The 21,248-nt window shown below is 38.9% G+C and overlaps 1 protein-coding gene across 4 annotated transcripts in view; it reads right to left on the reverse strand.

Annotated features, from left to right (window-relative positions):
* Nucleotides 1–21,248, reverse strand: part of MIPOL1 (mirror-image polydactyly 1) — a 303,297-nt gene that overhangs the window by 244,676 nt on the left and 37,373 nt on the right. For 2 of the 4 annotated variants that reach the window (XM_075926909.2, XM_075926913.2), the window contains one exon: nucleotides 14,951–15,030. The exons of 1 other annotated variant lie outside the window; for it this stretch is intronic. In XM_075926909.2, coding sequence (XP_075783024.2) covers nucleotides 14,951–14,969 — 19 coding nt within the window. In that variant the 5' untranslated portion in view covers nucleotides 14,970–15,030. Of the gene's footprint in view, nucleotides 1–14,950; nucleotides 15,031–16,439; nucleotides 16,583–21,248 lie in introns of those variants that run through there. One more of the 4 variants, XM_089778441.1, reaches the window with a different exon arrangement.

Genomic DNA, 21,248 nt, shown 5'->3' on the forward strand with positions numbered 1-21,248 from the left:
CAGCGGGGAGGATCACAAGTGAGGCTGGCCCGGACACTCTGAAAGGGCTAGTCACTCTGTGCCAGGACCCATTATTAATAATAATACCAACTAGATCTTGTTTAGATAGCACTTTTCAGCAGTAGAAATCAAAGTCCTTGAACTGAAGAAGGCTAATCTCATCCCCATTTCCACATTGAGTCCCAATTACCCAGAGACATGAAGTAACTTGCCCAATATCACCCATAGGCCAGTGGCAGAAATGGCCCAGCCTTGTGAATTCTAGAGCTTTATCCACCAGGCCAACTACCGCAGTACTGGCTCTTTCTTTGGCTGCTTCCATTCTGGTGCCTTCTGAGATAACTCCCATGCTAAGTTTCTCTTTCCTTTTTCATTGGCTTCATTAACACCCTATGAGATACAACAAAATGGAGCCAAAGAATAATGTTTTTGTTTTTAACAGTGAATGTGCAGAGTAATGTTTCCCTATCAAGGAATAAAGAAAAAATTCAAATATTTGTATTGGTGTTCTTCCAGAACTCAGGATGACCATAAACTTTCATTAATATGCTCACAAAAAACCCTAAAGGCACATTTACAAACTATTTTAAATAATTTTTCATGTTTTGTGTAAAAATAATTGTCCTCTTAATTAACATGAAATTGTAATTCTCATGATTTTTCTATTATGAAAACTGCTTTAACAGATATTTTCATTAGTACAGCACTGCAATTTAAAGACTGGGGCTTTTTTGGGTTTAGTTTACATTTTCTAAGACCCCCAAATGGTGATGAAATGAACAGAAACATTGCTAATAGTTCACAAAGAAAAACTTGTGTAAGTTTTATTCTGAAATGTCACTTATTTCACATGATAAAAAAAACTTTGCTACAATATGGACAAAACTCAAAAGTTATTGGTTCATTTCTTTAATTCTGAATGGAATCTAAAGAGAACACTGAATTCATTCTCTGCTAGCAATTTAAAGAAGGACATCTGTGTCACTTTGAATGCTTCTTTATTTCACCTGTATTTCTTTGGAAACCAGGCAACATCCTTTAGAAAGAAAGAAATTGAGTGTGCTTAAGAACTTTTGGAGTTATTCTGGCAGAATAGCCATTTTTAAAATTCTTCCAAGACACTGCTTATTTTAGCAATTATATCTGTCCTCTCTTTTTCTCACTCATTATTAGCCATTTACTGTCTTTCTTGGCATCCAAAATGCTCAAGTAAATGTGAAGACTAATATTTACAAGATTCAAATAAATGCTGAAAGAGGTATCTAAACTGCATATTATGATTTGGTATTCACTGCAGTTAATCATGATGCAATTCTTAATAGGTATATAAAACATACTTCCTTTGGCATTCCATTCTCATTTTGTAATTAACTTTTTTTTTTAAAAAGTACTAGCATTTGAAAAAACGATTTTTGTTGGATTGGTTTCTTTCTTACTTTAAAAGCATGTTAGATTCTCAACACATCAAAATAGCAGACTCTCTGGTCAGACACTAAGTGGGATTCACTGAAACACAATGTTAGTTCTAATGGATGGATGATTGTGTTTGGTCTTTTGAAACTTTGAAGTATAGGTAAGTCTTGATCACACAAATTAATAAATCCTAAAGCTGGAGTTAACAATAACCATTACACCCAAATTCTGCAGCTTAGCCCAGCCAATTTTTCAAAAGGTCAGGTTGTGAACTGGAGAAGATCAGGGAGGTCCACCGCATAGCTTTGTTGCCAGGCATCTCTCGTCTGGATTGTTGCAGGCATTTATTAGTATTCGTCAGCAGACTCAACAAAGCAAACAAGAAATTCAAGCACGAATAATAAAATGAAATGCTGCTATATAACCCTTTGTCATTCAGCAAATATGGGACTTTTTAGCTACATTGTTCCTAAACCTGGGTTACTACTTTAATTTTTCTCCACAGTGCTGACTGAATGAGTATGCATGTGTGCTAAATGCAGAGCTCCCTTAACAACTGCAGGACTGCCATTTAATCTGTTGGTAGATGGACCATTTCCTGTGGGAACCCTAGCTATGACTTCCAGATCCACCAAATAAATCTCAGATTAAGATTCCAAATGAAACCTGCCTTTGGCAGATAAAAAATGTCAAGATGGATATAAACAGTAAAATTATAAATTATCTAGGTGTTGCACGATGACTTTATGTGCGTGTTTTGTTTACACTTTCCCCGATATCACAACTATACAAAGCATTCATCAAATGTCACACTTTCATAATATTGGAGGCATCATTAAAACTGTTTGGCTAAGGACCTTGAAGTGTTTAAGCAGTAGCTCAAAAGTATATTTGTGCAAAGTAGAAGAATAAATTTACATATCAGCAGCAGCTCATAAGGGATGGGTAAATATTCTGTTTATCTCTCATTGTAATTCAGGTTAGTTTAAATACAGGGTTTCAGGATATCATTACAGACTATATGGGGTTATTACATAATTTCCAAACATGGTGACTGGCAGAGTTTTATTCATGTTCACTAGTATTTATGTTTTCTAGAACAACTGAAAACAAACTGGATAAAGCAAACCTTCCCATCTCATTTTTTTTGATGTTACTGTGATTCCAGACAATTACAATTTATATACTGTATGACTAACTCAATTAGCTAAATCTTGATTATCCACAATTCCTTTGTATCTACAGGATGGTCACTTCTTACACTGAAAATTCTCTATATTAACCAATAAATTCAACATCCCACTTAACATTTGAATAATTAAAGTTCTACTGTATTTAGCATTTTGAACAAAACAAAAACTCTGAAAACACAAACTCATCTTTAAATGATTTTTTCCTTTCACTATTTCCTTTAATTTTATATGTCCACCATAAAAAAAGGAAAGGTCATTTTGGCAATGAAATGCCAATAAAAATCATTCAAAACAAATGGTCTATTAAAGATGCAGGTGAAGTCTCTGATGCTAGTCTCCAATTCACTCTCCAGAGAACACGGGCTGTTTTTAATGAAATTTTTTATGTCATGTCTCTGCTCATCTTACCTGTGCTAATGTAGGCCTGTTCTGGATTTAAACTTCATATTAGTTGATGATAAAACACTAGCAATGAAGGTTTCTAAAGAAGGAAACAACCAATTCTTCTTGTACCTTTAATAGTTCTTCTAAAGCGGATTCTGAGGCAGTGTATAAAAGATGACTGTGGTAATAACTGCCACTACTGCAAAAGTATATTTAAAGTTTTTTTAAAGTTAGCGATACCCCCCAATTTCACAAAACTAAAATGCCACAAAGTGAACTATTTTGAGGGTGCATTCATTCCACCCTTTAACCAATTAATAAATGCTGGGTGTTTATAAGCCCTGAGTTTTCAATTCAGTGTATATTCATTAACAACAATCTTCAGAACAGTGCTCTGAGAGTTAGATAAGTCTTGCAGAGCTTTAATTTTGTGTCTGGTGGGGAGCAGTTAGAGAGACTCTTCCCGCCCCCATGCTTCATCCAGCACACGTGCAAACAGCATCAAGTGTAGTCATTTAAAGTTTATGGGGGGAGGGGCTGAGTGGCTGGAGGGGGAAGGAAGATTTATAAATATGGAAAAGAGGTGATTTAGGAGGGCACATCAGATAATGTGTGAGTTTCAGTCAGTTACACAGTCAATTAGTGTAGCCAAAAGTCTAACAATTAAAGAAAACAAAACTCCCACAAAATTAAATTCACTTTCATTATCAGAGCTCTCAGCCTTCAGATCCCTTGTCTCTTTCCAAGGTTCTTTTGGGTGTACTGTTCCATATTTCTCAACCTGAGATTTGTGTGTCCACTGTAGCCCCATTGTTTCTTTAACCCTTGTACCTGTGCTGTTTCCTTTACACCCTTGTCTCTCTTCTGCCCTCATTGCCATGCTGCTTATCCTGCCTTCCCTGCGCTCGCTCTCGGAGGTCCCCATAAACTAGAGAGGGTTTTCCTTCCTTGAAGGCAGAAGGAGAGGAAGAAACAGCTATGGTTTCTCCTGCTGCTGCATGCAAAAGTGGAAGAACTGAGCCAAGCACGTCACTCTGCTCCCATGCATCAACGGTATTATTGGAGTGAGGGCAGGGGTGGACTGGTAATCAAAATAGGCACGGGAAATGGGTTGAGAACGGCCCACTTTTTCACATCAAAGAATTTTTTTAAAATTTACTCTTTGACCCCCATTAGCCACACCCCCTGACTCCCATTAGCCAGGCCTCTGGAGGTAACACTCTCGGGGCAAGATGGACACATGACCAGAAGTAAAAGGTGTTATATATGACTCCTATTGGTAGGAGGATCATGGGAAAAGTCCTTAGAGGGATTAGTTTGCCCCCCTCCCCAAACCTCCTCATGCAACTATCCTGCAATTGCATTAACCCAATGTATGTGACATTAACTCGGGGCGGAGAGGCTGGGAGAAGTGTTCCCCCTAAGAGTTTCCTCCCATGAACAGAACAAATTTTGTGTTGTGTACCAGTACTGAGTTGATGTGGCTTGTTTGGATGTGCCACTGTGCCACCTAAGTTATTAATAAATATCTTATAAACCTCTACCTTTTCCCTCTGCTGCCATGTCTCCTCTCCTTGCTCCATCAGCTCCCCTGGTGCCTGCTGCCCGCCAACCCCTCAGACTCCTGCCCTTCTCACTGCCCTCAGCCCTCCTGAGACCTGCCTCCCCCAGCCCTTCTCCCCCCACTGTGCCCACTTCTCCAGTAGTCCCACTCTGATCATGTGAGCTACCCCTCCTCATCCCCTCTCCTAACACCTTCTTCTACACACCTGCCCTGCCTCTCTCCTCTGGTGCTGGTCCCTCCCCTGCAGGTGTCTGCCCTTCTGCTTTACCCCCAGAAGCCCCTGCACCTGCACCTTCCCTTACCCCTGCACCTCCTGGTGCCTCCCCCTTCCTTCATTGCCCCTACCCCCTTTGCCCTCTTTTTCCCTGATGCTCACCCCCTCACCATCCTCTGCCCCCCATTCCTGTCATGCCCCTGTGCCCTCACATGACTTGCTTCATCCCCGCCTTCCTCATGCCCACCCCTTCTTTCAAGCCTTATGCCAGCACCTCCCCCTCCAGCCCCCAATACCCTTCCCCTCTCCTCTCCTAGCATCACCCCGTTCCCCCTCCCACTGACTCCTCCCCTCCTGTCCTTTTCCTCAGTGTCTCCACTTGGCCCCCTGGCATTTGTCTCTCCTCCATCCTGTCCCTTGATGCCTTCCCCTTTCTTCTCCTGACCTGCCCCCTTCCCCTCAGCACAAGCCCCTTCCTCTTCTACCCCTTCCTCCTATTTTCCCCCCCTCCTCACCAACCTTCTGCATTACAGTTTGCAGGGCTGGAGTCTGTGATCAGGTCCCAGCTGCTTCCGGGGCTCCAGACCACATGCTGGGCCTCGAGCTGGGCTGCGCGGTGCAACTCTGGGCCGAGCGATTTTAAAGTCCTGGGCCATGATGCCATGCCTGGGTGTCTCCCCTCTCACCTGTTGTGTGGTGTTTGAGCATGCCGTGCATGCACTCCCTCAGCCCCACTGAGCCCGAGACATGGCCGGCACCCAGCGCCGGGGAATTTAAAGTGTGGGGCTGTGGTACCCTGTCACAATCCCCCTCCTCCTCCAGCAGCCTCCAGCTGGCCCTTCGGACGACCACCCACTGGGAAATTCGCGGTGTCCCACCGGGCCAGTCCACCCCTGAGTGAGGGACTTCAATCACCCTTCCTCAGAACAGTTGCAGCGGCACCGAATGCTCTGGAGAAAGAAGCGTCACCTCAAGTTTGTACCTTATCAACTCTTGAGCCAATTAAGGAATTGGCATGATGTGAGAAGCAGTTTTACATGAAAGTCTTACCCCCCAGAGTTTCACTAAGTTAGAATGGTCAAGTGCTAATGCCTTGTCTACACTTTGCAGTAGGTCAACCTAAGTAACATATGCTAGCTATGTGAATAATGCAATTGGAGTCAACATAGCTTAGGTTGACTTATTGCAGTGTTCTTGTTCTGGGGAGAACTGGAATCAACCAGAGAATGCTCTGCCATCAATTTAGCAGGTCTTCACCAGACCCACTAAATTAACCCTTACTGCTTCAATCATAGCAGTGTTGATCTCCGGTGAGTGTTGACATGGCATCAGTGGGTATGAAGCAGAAACCCACCATCTCATGAAACAGAGACTCCAGCTACATAGATGGCCCAGTGATTGCATAACCAAGTTATGTGCCTTGTGCTACCCTCTCTCTGTAAAATAAAGGAAGTTAAGAGACTGGAGCTATGTCTACACTACACATATTTTAATAATAAGTCTGACATTCGTAAAAGGTATGCAATTTGCGTACCTTTTTTTGACTTTTTTTGGAAAAGGCTTTTCTAAAATTTGGCCCATCTACAATAGGCCAAATTTTGGAAAAACGTCCTTTTTCAGAAGAGCCCTTCTTCCTCGTGAAATGTGGTTTACAGGGTTTCCAAAAGAGAGTGTCTGCTCTTCTGCAAAAAATGTCAGAAGAGCAGACGCATTCCCTGCACGAGGCGGAGTTTTTCCGAGATACTGGAGGTATCCCAGAAAAACTCCATAGTGTGGACAGGTGACTCTGCAAGTCAACAGCAGATATGAGATAGGATTCAGCAGTTTCTGAATCCCAAACTCACATTCAGTCTGTTGTACAATTTAGAGCCAATTACACATGTAGATAATGCAGTGGGAATATAACTTTTTATCCCATTTTATATCTATCTTCCAAATATGTAAAAGTCTCAGAGACAGCTGTTTTCTGAGAAAGACAGACAGGTCCTATAACACCTCAGGGTATGTCTACACAGCGTGGCTCTTTTGGGATAACGGAGGTATTACGAAATAGCTACCCCATGTTTTTAAATATTTTGAAATATTTTTTGAAATAACAGGACTGCTATTTTGGCATCCCTGTAAACCTAGTTCCATGAGGGTTAAGGGATGTGCTGATAGCATGTTATTTCAAAATTTGGCACTGAATAGACGCGCCAAATTTCAAATTTTAAAATACAATCGAAATAAGATACGCAGCTTGTGTAACGCAAATTGCGTATCTGATTTTGAGTTTAGGGTGTTGTGTAGCTGCACCCTTAGAGACTAACAAAATAATGTAGATAGTATCAGCTCACGAAAGTTCATGATATTATCTATATTTTTTTGTTAGCCTCTAAGGTGCTATACGACCACTCTCAGTTTTATAAGCTTTTTTCCCCCTTCCAAATGTGTGGAGCTGTACATATCAGTTACAATGAATTTATCTGGGATTGTTGATAACTAATAGAAGTAAAGCAAGTGAAGTAAATGTAATAAATAATATATCTTTCTAAAGTGGTATTATTTCTTAATTCATTGTTCAGGGTGCTTAGAAAAGTGGAACAATCTATTTATAAATATACAGAAATACAAATCATAATTATGCTGACATAAGGAAAAAGGAAGATTTTCAAAGGTAGGTTCCAAAAATTAGCATGCATCTAACCAATGTGTATAACTCCCATGTATGTACAAACACCTGAAGTAAATGCACAGAGATTACATATGTACACAAGGCAGCTATACATGAACACTAAGAATTTAAATGCATAAACAAGGCACATGCAAGTATATCTGAGAAACTATTTATCTGATTCTGATAATCTCCCCCACATGTCTGTTACTTCCCCACAAAAAAATAGGAGAGAGATGGGGGAAGAGGGAAAATTTTTGAACAGGGGAGTAAGTTAAAATCAGCATAGTACATGGTAAATTCTATGGCAATTTCCAATTTCCACATGCTGCTACGCCAATACAACTCAAATCCGACTAACATCATCAAAACCTGATTAAATTGTGAGTATCTCCTCAACAGTAAGCAGCATGCATGCTTAATTTGGTACAAATTAAAATGTTTTTCATGAAGCAGATAAAGATGAAATCAGTGTATTCATTTTAATTGTCACCACACTAAAATTTTACACCCAATCTTTTGAAACATTGACTCATTAGCTCACTATGCAATCTAAAATGTACGTAAATGTAGCTCACTATGCAATGTAAAATGAGATGGAACTTTATTACTAAATCTATTCTGTGATATTTCTGCAAGTACGGTTGAAGATGTTCATTAAAAACGCCTGTTTTCAGGATTTATAAACTTTGTACTAAAAATTCCTTCTCCAAAAAGAAATTAGGCATGCAAGTTTCTACCTGGGATAATAATTTGTTTTAAAATAAAGTTTTAAATACAATAATCCGGATCTGAGTTATATAAAACAGCAGTAAAAGGAATGGATTTTTTGGACACTCACAAACAAAATAAATGAGGGAGTTGTTTATTTTACAGTAGCATCTATTAAGTCTAAATAAGGGATCATGCCCTCATTATGGTGAGTATTGTACACAGACTTACTAAAAGACTATCCCTTCGCCTAAAGAGTTTATACTCCAGGGTTTTTTGATTAACTCAATGCTGGTAACTTGACTCTCATACTATTTTTTTTTAACTATGTAATCATATGGGGCAAAAGGAGTTGTTGGCCTGGTAACCCTTTGTGCCTATGTGCGTGTGTATTATATAAATAAAATTCAGTTCTTCCAATAATGAAATTTAATCTAAAAAAATCCACACAAAAATACAAACGCTAAAACCATAAGCTGAGTAGGTATTTGGTCCGTTAAAAGCAACAATAAAAGGAAAAATTAAGTTGCCAGTTATTACAAAGTTAGTAATTCTAGATGTACAGCAATCAGATTATCATCATTTTCTACAATTTGGACTCAGTGAAAGAATATGTCTTGTCATTTTTGATTAACAGACCAAAATTACTTTACAATCCAAGAAGGGTTATCACCATCCTTTCCTTAAACCAAATACATTCACAAACGAAAATACAATGTAGACAAAAAGATCACAAATGTAAAAAGCGTAACAAATGCAAACATATTTATTGTTAATAATGGAACATACCTTGAGCTCTTCAAGTACACCTTTCAAATATAGCTCATCACATAGAACAGCACTCAATTCAAACATAAATTTGCCCCCAAGTAAATTTACCTGTGATTTTTCCAAATCCTTCTATTTACTGTGCATTGGCATAAAAATGCTGAATCGTGAAGTTTAGTTCATAAAAACGTATATACTTGAAAAAGAGCCAATGCCATTCCAAGCCTCCCCCATTGCTTTTATGTATCTATCTATCTATCTATCTATCTATCTATCTATCTATCTATCTATCTATCTATCTATCTATCTATCTATCTATCTATCTCTATGTGGTCCATATTTTGGTTCTTTGCCACACATTTAGGAAAAGCTTAGTATTTTAATTTTACAATTTATTTTAATTTTCATACAAATTTTATACATACAGTTGCAAGATTACATTTCTTTTTATAATGGACTTCACCCCATGTGTTTGGGGCTAGAAATCTGAGCATTTTATCTGGAAATGAAACCGTTTCACTAGCCAGCTCCCAACAATCCTGAATTATTCCATCTAAGAATACTTGAGAGAAATATGTGAATAACCACTATCCCCCTTTAATAACTAGGTCCTGTGGACATGAACAGTAAATTTAAATTAGACCCAAGACCAAAATGGTAATCCTTACACACAGACTGGATTTTAACTCTTTCTAAAATATATATGAAATGAGGCAAAAGCAGGTCTTCAGTTCATGAAGACATTTATAATACATTCCAGAGATTTCAAAGACTGAATTCCAAAACAAATTTCAAATGCAGAGTCCTCTTTAAATTGCTCTCTCAAATTTTTATTTTCTGATATACATAAACAAATTGCCCAATGTACAATATAACTATTAAAACTGCCATTTCTCCAAAGGTAATATCTTTCATTTCGCTTCGGTTGCATTTCTTCTAACTACATGAATTTAAAGTCAGCCATGCCTAATGGCATTTGCTCATGCTGTAAAACAAGTTCTGAATCAGAAATAGTCATTAAGGGCTACTTCTAGAAGCAACCCGTGTGAAGTGGATATTTGAGGTAATACAGTATCTACTGCAGGAAGGAAAAACAGCCAAGAGAGCAACATGGAGGACTGAGAGACATAAAAAAAAATACATATTACTAACCCTAAGCCTAATTACTCAGGGAAAATACTGGAAGTTGGTTTGGATGTAGTCTGTCATCTTCTCTCCCCCCCCAAAAAAACACATTTAGATGTGGTTACATACGTACACCTATTACCAATATGGCAACCAGGAGAATTACACCAATAAATAACTAGGCTCTTAGTGTTGGAATAAAGTTCAGAGAGGTATTTAGTTGAAATAATACTGTTTTTCAATTTAAACCAAAGTGATGATGAGTTTTGTATGCCCAATAGACCTCAGTAAATCATAACTATTAATAGTATTAATAGTAAGCATCTCTTTCTTAACTGTTCTATGGATACAAGGGAATAAGAATAATAAGCTATGTAAATTACTAATTAGAACTTAATTCTATGTTATGCTATGCATATTTTCATCTTCAATATTTCATAGATATCTTTTATTGGACCACCAAAGCATAAATATTTGCATAAAATAATGTCCCTTCCTAAACAATACAAGACTTGAAAATCCTTTCATCAAAAGTGATGTTTCAAATAAATGGAACTCATTAAAGAATAAACAATTTTTAAATATTCTGTAAGCTATGGAATTAATACAGTTTCTTGAAATTTTACAGGGAATGTTTAATGCACAGTGAATTTAAAGTATTCATTGTTAGCTACCATTGAATAGTTAACCTTTTGAACCTTTCTTAGGGTATGCTGACCCCTAAAGGTCTAAAGGTACTAAATTTGAATTATCTATCTAAAATTGAAAAAGTATAGGGAAAGACCAGCTCTCCCGTTTCCCCACTAAGCTACTACATTGGGACTATTTCATAGCTATTTGTTTCAGAAATATTTTTTCAGTTACTTCAGCAGGCATTCTACATCATGGGGACTAAAAGATGCCTGTAGATTATTTTTACATACAGTATTACTCCCAGGAACTTCTGAATCTCAAAACCAGTAAGAAGTAACCCTCTAACAAAAAGAAGACAAATGCTTTTTTTGCCTTGCCTCATCAATGCAAGACTGGTTTTATGGCATATTTGAAATGTATTCTCTTTGGAGAAACAATGGGGAGGTAAAAATTCACGTGATAGATACGTGAGGTGCCACGAGGAGGTCTTTGTGATTAAGGCTATTAGTGGCCAAATTCTCTTCTGCCCCACTGTCCCCAACGACACTGTTCTCTATGTCCTTAGTAATGGCCATTTGCCAATGAACACCTCTCATCCATGAGATACTCATGATCTATGGCACACATCCTTTCCTTTCTTCAAGAAATATGGGCCACCTCAAGACTGACCATCTCTCCATTAGAATCCTTAGGTCAGTGGTCTGCAGCCTTTTTATGCCCAAGATGTCTTTTGAACTTAAGGGCAACCCAAGGCCTCCCCTGCCTCTGCTGCACCCCACTTACTTCCCTTCTCTTCCTTCTTCACTTTCACTGGGCTGGAGCAGGAGGGTGAGTACAAGAGGGTATGCGGGGTGCCGGTTCTGAGAAGAGGGTCAGGGCTGGGACAGCTGCTTGATGTACAGGAGAGGGTGCAGGGCATAGGAGGGGTTTTAGGGTGCTGGCTCAGAGGGCGCTCATGGAACAGGAGGGGATATCAGGTGCTGGCTCTGAGAGGGGATTCAGGGCTGGACCAAGTGCTTGGAATACAGGAGGGAATATGGGGTGCTGGCTCTGGGAAGGGGATCAGGTTGATACCACATGTGATCCATTAAACACTTAATTCTCATGCAGTCCCCCCATGATATCCCTCTTCCACAGAACTTTTTCTGTCACCACTGAAAAGACCTCCCTGAGAACTCCCCTTTGTTCCTCCCAATCCCAATCAGGAGGCTACGGATACATCTACATTGCAGCTGGAAGATGAAATTCCCAGCATGGGTAGATTTGTACTACCTCAGCTTAAACTAACGTACTATAAACAACGGTGTGGATGTTGTGGCAATGGAAGTGGCTTGTGATAGCCACTGGAGTCCAAGACCACCTGACTCTTTGGGTCCAAGCTTAGTCTGGAAGCCCAAGCCCCTGCCAGCGTAGCAACATTCAGACTGCTATTTTTAGCATGCTAACTTAAGCTGAACAAGTGCAAGTCTGATTACTTGTGCTGGAAATAACACCTTGCAGCTTCAGTGTAGACATATCCTACCCCTGACTCCTAAAAAGGTGCCAAGTGTCCCCACTGAAGTCAACAGGAAACTGAGGAGACACTTGACATTGTTGGATCAAATGCTATGCTGTCACCTGATCTGAACTAAGGCAATATTAAGAAATTATTGAATATTAGCACATTTACCTGGTGTTGCTCAGGTCCTTAAGGAGGGGCTCAGGGCAGGAGGGACTCTGGGTAGGGAAGTGTGTGTGCGTGCATGCGTGCACTCATGGGGAGGCCAAAGCCTCCTCGCCCCCAAAATCTGTACCAGGGCTGCTTGCTCTTATCCTTCCTGTCCCTGTCTGTGAATAAGAGCACAGTGCACACCTCACCTGCCCCATGCGCTCTCCAGCCAGATTGAGGGATGCTGCAAACTGTGCACTTTCCCATCACTCCCTGATGAAGTGGAACCACCAGCAATGTCCCAGTATGAATTGGGGAGGGAGCTTCAGGATCCCTACCCTCCCTAAAGGGCATGTAGGTGGTGAGAGGCTCGGGGCTGGGACAGGGTGAGGTGTGACCCCAGCCAGTCCCTTTCACTTATCTGGTGATTCTGTCTCTTTTCTGTATGGTTTATGAGGCACATCCCATTTCCCAGCACAACCACACCCTTACATTGCTTTAACTTACGATAAGAGGAAGCTGCATACCGAATTTGGTGGTCCTAGCCCTTACGTTTAGGAGGAGTGCTTGAACAAACAGACACACTCTCAAATGTAAAGTAGATTAACAAAAAGGTTTTGCTTAAAAAACAACAAAAGGTCTGGTAGCACTTTATCGACTAACAAAACATGTAGATGGTATCATGAGCTTTCGTGGGCACAACCCACTTCTTTAGATGACCAGCATTTTGGTTCCTGCCACAATTAGGGTATGTCTAGACTACATGGCTCCATCAACGGAGCCATGTAGATTAGTTTACTAGACATAGGAAAATAATCGCTGCTTCATTTACATCAAAATGGCTGCCGCACTGTGCCGATCAGCTGTTTGGTGGCACAGCACGGTAGTCTGGATGCTCTATGGTCGACAAGGGAAGCCCTCATTGACCGTCCTGGTAAACCTCATTCCATGAGGCATAACGGAATGTGGAGCGCCCAGACTACCGCGCTGTGCCGCAAAACAGCTGATCAGCACAGCGCGGCAGCCATTTTCATGTAAATGAAGCAGCGATTATTTAAATCAGCGCTTCATTTTCCTATGTCTAGAAACCTAATCTAAATGGATCCGTCGACAGAGCCATGTAGTCTAGACATACCCTTAGGTATAAATAATAGAAAATATATCACTGCTCTTTATTAAATTTGTGAAAGAACTAAGTTAGAAATTAATGGCTCTTTGGAGCAAGGACTGGTCTTTTTGTTGTGTTTGTGCAGTGCCTAGAATAGGGATGGGCAAAATATGGCCTACAGGCCAGATCTGGCCCACCAACCCATCAGATCTGGCCCCGGGCTGCCCCGTGAGGACCCTCAGGCACAGAGCAGTCCCATGGCACTTTAAGGCTATGTCTACACTACAAGGTTTTTGCACAAAACCAGCCATTTTTGTGCAAAATCCCACAGAGCAGCCACGCTTCAAATTCATTTTTGCGCAAGAAAATCTACAGTCAATCGACAGAACAGAGGGCTTTTTGCGGTGTAGGTATACCTCCTTCTAGCACTACAGATCTTGCTCAAAAAGGCATGTGTGGACGCTTTGCAGGGGTTTCTTGTGCAAAAAGAGCCTATCCAAAAAAGCACAGGTGCTCTGATGGCTATCCGAGCTTTCTTGCGCAAGAGCATCCATGCGCTTTGAGGTGTGGACATGCTTTTGCGCAAGAAGTCTTTGCACAAGAACTCTTCCGCAAAAGACTTCTTGCACAAAAACCCTGCAGTGTAGACGTAAGCTAAGTGTCTCACCGCTTTCTGTGGCTCTCTGCTCTGGGCATCAGGGGAAGAGGGAGGTATTGCGCGCTGCCCCTGGTCAATAGGAGCTGACATATTTTGCTGGGAGGCAGGGGCAGCATGTGAAGCCTCCCTTCCTCCCCACCCAGACAGAGCCACAGGGAGCAGCCAGCTATTTTGAGCTTGTCTCAGAGTTCTGAAGGGCTACCAACCAGGAGCTGTCTAGGTAACTGCTTCCTGGCTAGAGCCTGTCTCTGGCACCTTCTCCTCCCCCCCTTCACCTCCCCGCCAAATCCCTGCCCCAAGCACCACTGCCTCCTGCCTCAGGTCACCATCCAAACCCCCTCCTTCCTTCAGGTACAACTTCCTCCCAGACCGCAAACCCTCTCCTGCACCCCAATCCCATACCACGAGCTCCTTTCTTCATCCACCCTCCAACCCAGAGCCTATACCCCCTCTATAAGAAAAGTATGGCCACTTGCCAAAATCTTGGAATGGCCATCAAAAATTATTGTCCACTCCTGACTTAAAACAACGATGTCCCAGTTGAGGACCAGGACTCCTTAGCACTACAGTTATACACATAATGCTGAGTATCACAACTGAGAGTTCACTAAAATCCCTTAATATTGCAAAATACAGAAAAGATGCAGTAATCCACAAAAAACTGAGCTGGTTGAAGGTTTACATTTTTTTCTTTTATGGAAGTTTTAAAATTCTATTTTAAAAACAACCATGCAGCTGCTTTGCTTTCACCCTCAAATGTTTCCAAAATGAATGAGAAAAATCACTTCAATATATTGGGAAGAACAAATACATTCCAGTCAGTACCTAGCACTGGTACACCACCCGGGGTTACGCATTAACACCTTAAAAGTCCTTACCTTTTGACCAGTCCTCCATTTGTACTTCTGAACTTGTTTGATCTGGCACACACTCTGGTTTTTGCTCCAAGATTGCAAAGCTAAAATAAAGCCAAGTCTAGATAAATAAACTTGAAACAATATATTGGAACACACCTACACCTAGCCTTTATTTGACAGAGAATTTACAAGACAAATGATTTTTAAAATATTTATAGTGGGACAATAAACTCTGTGTATTTTAACAGTTGATTTTAACTTACTTTTCTCAGTAAAAGATTTTTTTCTTCACACATTCAGTTTATATAATGGCTTATTCAGCTTTTTGCTGTGTTTAATGCTTCTGTTGAAGTATTTATTAGTTTGTCTCCTTGTTCAAGTCCAGCTCTTGCAAACACATACTACCAAGTGCACATTTACTACAGCAAGTAATTCCATTGAAGGCAAAGGCATTGCCCACCACTATGGCAAGCACTACTTGTGGTAGTAACTACTTGCAGAATTGAATCCTTGAGCTGTTTATAATGTGCTTGTGTTTCTTAATTTCATAAGTAACACACAAGATAACCATGTACATTTTCAACTTGTACTTTAAACTTGTATTTCAGAAGAAAATTCAAACCCCTATGCTATTTAAAATTGTCTTATTTCCAGTACAAAATTGCATTTTATATACACTTTTCTGTATTATATACTGTAATATAAAACTAAATTTTTCAACCAGTCACAATTATTTAATTACAATTTATGGTAAACTCACAGTACTGACAGGATTTTTTCTTTCATTTTTCACAAACTATTTAATAGGATAGATTTTTTAGACTCCTTCTGCTAAACATTTGATTTTATTTTTACATTTAGTATATTATCTTTTGATACTTTGTCTAAACATTTTACCATACACTTTGTGAGCTTTGCTTTTTTATTTCTTTAACATCTAAGACTACCATAAATTTTAATATTAACTGAAGCATTGCTTTTTAAATTATCTATAGCATCAACAATTTTTTACCCTTCAAGCACAGGTGTTGGTGAAACACCCAAAAATAAACAGGATATTTTATTCTGCATTTGTGTAAAATACAATGTGAAGAGATAATTTAAGGGCTCATGAAAATGCAAAGGGAACTACCATTTCTGCAAATAAATGTGATGTAGTATGAAAAAATCTTAAAACTAAATGTATAAACCACCAGTAAATGGTACCAATACAAAAGTTTCTCACATTCCCCTGATCCTCCAGTGAAGAACTGGGGGGGAAGTTTTCTTTCCATGGTACATGAAAAACTGATGGAACTACCATTTTTCATTTGAGATTATAAAAAATTAATTCTGCAGACCACTGATAAGATTTAATTAGACTAACATTTACTGTAAACATTCAGGAATTAGTAGAATCTCAGTCTAGCTCATAGTTGTCTTAAGTTTAAGTGTACATGATGAAAGCAGCGCAAGTGTTTATTTGATGTGCTTGCTTCTTAAGAGTGAAAAAGGTAATTTTATCTCATACCTAGAACAATGAGTGCCTTACAAAAGTCCTCAAATGAAGCTGTAAGCTTCTCCTTTTTTGATTCTCTATAACTATGTTGATTTGGAGTTGGCAATCTTTTTCTAAGTTTCTCATTTACTTTTGGATTAGCTGAAAATATAGAAGGTTATTAATATCAAAGAAATATGTTTCTGTCAATGAAGCCATTTCCCTACATATTGCACAAAAAGATTCATAATAATTGCAGTCTTTTAATAAGATATTCATATAACAAGACATGAAGAAAATACAGTCTTTAATAACCTCTAGAGAATTTTAAAACAAGTCTTAGAGCCTTAATGCGCCTAGTAATATACTATTTAAAACCATAATTTTATCCCTGTACAATATACAGTCATTCTTCCTCCCGATTTACCCAGCTAATGAATGCCAGCAATTAGTAAAATGTAATCCCATTGCACAACCATTTTAATGCTTTTAGCACTCAGAAAAGTAAACACCAAATTAATACTGCTCAAGCCATATCAGATCCTAGCTGGAAGCAAGCAATTATAGTTCAGCTCCTCAGGTGTAATTAAATGATTGGAATGATTTAGTTCCATAAATGCAAGTTAATTCATAAGCAAGCAACAAATATACTGGGAGTAATTACAAGAAACATTGACAGTCTAAGCAGGGCATGTTCTTTTATGTACCTGTTGTAGGAAAAGGCTGCCCTCTCCTGGAGATAATAGTGAATCATAAATCTACTAAATAATCAACTTCATAACTTGGAGAATGGCATAACTTTTTAGAGGTAATAGCTTCTCTCCTATATTACACAAACACCCATAATTAATGAGGAGGAATTGTTTACATATAGACAAAGTCAATTATGGTGACTAAACTATGTTGGTTGACTTAGTGGTCAGAGTCCACTAATAAGATTTTACCAGATTTTCAATGTTATTTTTTTTTTTGCTATCTACAAAATATTATTTTTCAAAAAAATCTCGCTATTCAGATTTGCGAAGTTGCCAGGCTTTATCCTTTTAAAAAATCCATACTAAAACTTAGCTTACATGCAATATTTGCGAGCAACACAACATACCTTTCTATGAGGTACTCAAGTGACATTAACAAAACTAATTACATTCTGACATTACACTGAGTAACTCATACAAATCAACGAAAAGTTGGGCATGGCCATACAAGTTTCATTGTGAATGAATCGCTAAAGATTTGCAATGAAATGTTCTACTTACATTCACTTTTGAGATTAAATGAAAGTTTTGTAATTGATCAATTACTGTATTAATTGCTGAGTATTTTTATTAAAGAAACAAAAAATAAATAATGGAAGAATATGTAGGAAACAGTGTTTGAAACTTGACGCAAAGGATAACAGAAGACTTGGAAGATATAAAATTAGTTGGATACCATGGATGTCACAGAGAGTACGTCTACACTGAAACGGTATTTCAAAATAACTAGCACTATTCAAAATAACTTAGTCTGCGTCTTCACAGCAGGAAGTTATTTCAAAATAGTGTCAAAATATTATCAAGCTGGAGGACTTCTTACTCATACTCCTGTAACCCTCATTGTATGAGGAGTAAGGAAAGTCAGAGGAAGAGTGTTCTATTTTTAAATAAGCACTGTGTAGATGCTCCCTATTTTGAAATAAACTATTTCAAAATAAGATACGCAATTGATTTGCGTAGCTTATTTCAAGTTAAGCCCTGCCATGTAGATGCACTCAAAAGGATTTGATTAGCTGCAAAATTTCAAGGAACTGCTAAAAGACAGACTGGAACGAGAAGGACTTGAAGAGCATTGAACCTATATAGATGGGTCTAAAGCTAGAAGAAGGAAACAGTAAATCACTGGGGAAAATGTTATACAAAATTATCAATAATAAAATGAAATTAAGGCCACAAAACAACGTATTTCAATTACCCAATTCAAGGTTGACTTTAAAAACACTTTTTCCTTATTCACAATCCTTCAATTCAAGGTTGTATCAATTATACATGTCCTGTTTTAATAGTATCAAAACATCCTATTACAGCTTCCATCCTGTACATATCATCAACTAACCAGGACATTAACCAAGGAAAACTATAAACTGACTACAACTGTGGCATGTCTCATCCAATAACTGCAAAAAAAAGGCTTTGTAAATTTATTTATGTACCTGAGTATAAATTTGCAAGTAACTTCTTAGTATTTAAATGAGTTCCAGCTCTAATCTGTCTTTATATATTGCTTTCTAGTAAAGTGTTCAAAGAATATATAAACAGTATTTGCAAATATACTTTATATGGTCATTTCCACAAACACCAATCTTACAAAAAGTACATTCACAAACATGGTTATTGCTCTTTAGGACACTAAGTAGATCCTTACTAATAAGATTTCCTGTGAGCGTAATATGTTTATGTTATTAATCTTTACACATTTAAAAACAAGCAGAGGCTAGGGACAAATATCTGAAGACTCTACACTCATTGTAGAGATGAAATTGAATTATTTTAAGAAGTCACATTTCAAATTTTAAAATGTATGGCACATTTGCTTTGCCCTTTGATGTCACAGTCTTATTTTTCTATTCAAATCTTGTACACTGTAAGTTAATTGCTTTTGGAAACTACTTATTATTCATGTAAAAATTAATGTGCCAATGTGTTTAAATCCTTTTAAATGACCATTCATGCATCTTTCTTCTTTAAGTACCGAAGAAATCTGTCAAAGATATCAATGCAAGATGGTCTTAAAGAAAGTTATAATAAAGATTCTTTTCTGCTAACATAAGATTTTCATTTTTGCCAACTTTACTTAAATTCCATTAATTTTTTAAGCTGCTTTTAATAAATTCACCAAGTAAAAAATTTTAGGCCCCATAGTCTGTCATTTGTGTTCCAGCTGACTTTATGAATATTAATAACAGTGTTATCCTGATTAAATAGGCTTCATATGAAATCCCTGTGAATCCTATAGCTCAGACATCTCATTTTTCCAACTCTTTATGAATTTGGATTCAGATATTAAATGGGAAAAATCTTAAAAAACAGATTTAATGGTACATTTGTGCATTCTTAAGCAAAAACTAGATATTCTAATGATTCAAATAATTAAAACTGAAATCTTAATATGTAGACCTTTCTGTAAACATGCAACATATTTGAACTGTAATGAAAACTTCAGCACTTCTCAGAACAAAGGATTAAGAATCTATTATAAAATACTAATGTCTGTCCTTATACTCACCTTAAACAACAAACAATATAGTCTTCACTCATGCATATGAGTTTCAGAGTTGCAAAAATATTCCCTAAAGGGAAATATCTATTGACAGACTTTTGATTATGTAAGTTTAAATACCGAATACATGAACACAGAGTATTTATTACACCTTAAATAGGAGTTCAATCTTTTTTAGTACATATAAACCCACATTCAAACTAAACAACATTAACATTTACTTGGTATACTTCTGTTCTCATGCAAAAAGGGCCCACGTTTTCCAACAGGGACACACCAAAGTACACAAGTGCTTTCAGCTAACAAATCCTCAGTCAAATGCATGGGCAACTCTGATTTACACATAGGTACTAGAGGTTCAGGTCAGCTTTGTCAGCCATCAAACTGAAAATCTGGGACAAACTGGCTTGGTTCTATACCCAATGCAAAAAGTTACTTTATTTTCATTATGAGATATGGAATAGAGGCATTGCTTACCTCATTTAATTAGGACCCAATCCTGCAAAGGGATCCCTGCAATCATTAGCCATTCTTCATGGGCATAAACATTTGTTTAGATAGATTCCACTGAAAGAACAGGTCCTTATTAGATTTACGGATCACCAAGATCATTTAATTCACTCACTACCTGAAGAATTTGTGTGTTAGAAGGAATAGTTTAAGAAATTTAAATTGTCTAAATAAATAATTTCTGAGAATGAAGTCTAAAAATAAATCAGTCACTTTCTACAATTTATGAACAAATTAATTTTTCAGTTAATAAACATTTTCCACAGCCTGTATGTGTTTTGCTGCCCTTCACTATAGTATGCATTTTTATTGGTTGGGTGAGCACATGCTAGATATTTTGCAGTCTTGTTTAATGATTGGGCTGGTTCCTTGTCTGTTCTCCCTACTGTCCAGACTAGCAGAGTATCTTTTAGTTTCCTTTTGGCAGTATCAGTATAAGGTTAGGCTGGGTCTTCTCATGTGCCATTACATAATTATATCATTACATATTGGGCACCAAGCTCTTAGAATGCACTTTGGTGAACTACAGATACCCTGCAAAGCACTGTTCTGAGCAACTGTTGGTATGTGAAGTAAAACAGGAAAGGCGATTGTGATCTGATACGGATTTCTACAATTGTTCCTGTTCCTTTCTTGTACTAGAAGGAATATACAGGCAGTCCCCGACTTACGCGGATCCGACTTATGTCGGATCCGCACTTACGAATGGGGCTTTTCTCGCCCCGGAGCTCACGGGCGGCGGGTCGCCACCCGTGTCCTCCGGGGCGAGAAAAGATTCTCCCAGTCTCCCTGGTCTGCTGGGGGGATCCAGCAAAGCCGCTGGACCCCCCCAGCAGACCAGGGACACCCGAGCAAAGCCGCCGCCTGGGCGGCTTTGCTCGTTTGCCCGGGAGCAAAGCCGCCCAGGCAGCGGGACCCCCGCCGCCTGGGCGGCTTTGCTCCTGTCCCCCTGGTCTGCTGGGGGGGTCCAGCGGCTTTGCTGGACCTCCCCAGCAGACCAGGGAGACAGGAGCAAAGCCGCACAGGCAGCATCCCACCACCTTTGCTCGGGGGCAAAGGAGCAAAGCCACACGGGCG

Source organism: Pelodiscus sinensis, chromosome 5, assembly GCF_052426305.1.
Source record: "Pelodiscus sinensis isolate ZL-2025 chromosome 5, ASM5242630v1, whole genome shotgun sequence".
Classification (NCBI taxonomy): domain Eukaryota; kingdom Metazoa; phylum Chordata; order Testudines; family Trionychidae; genus Pelodiscus; species Pelodiscus sinensis.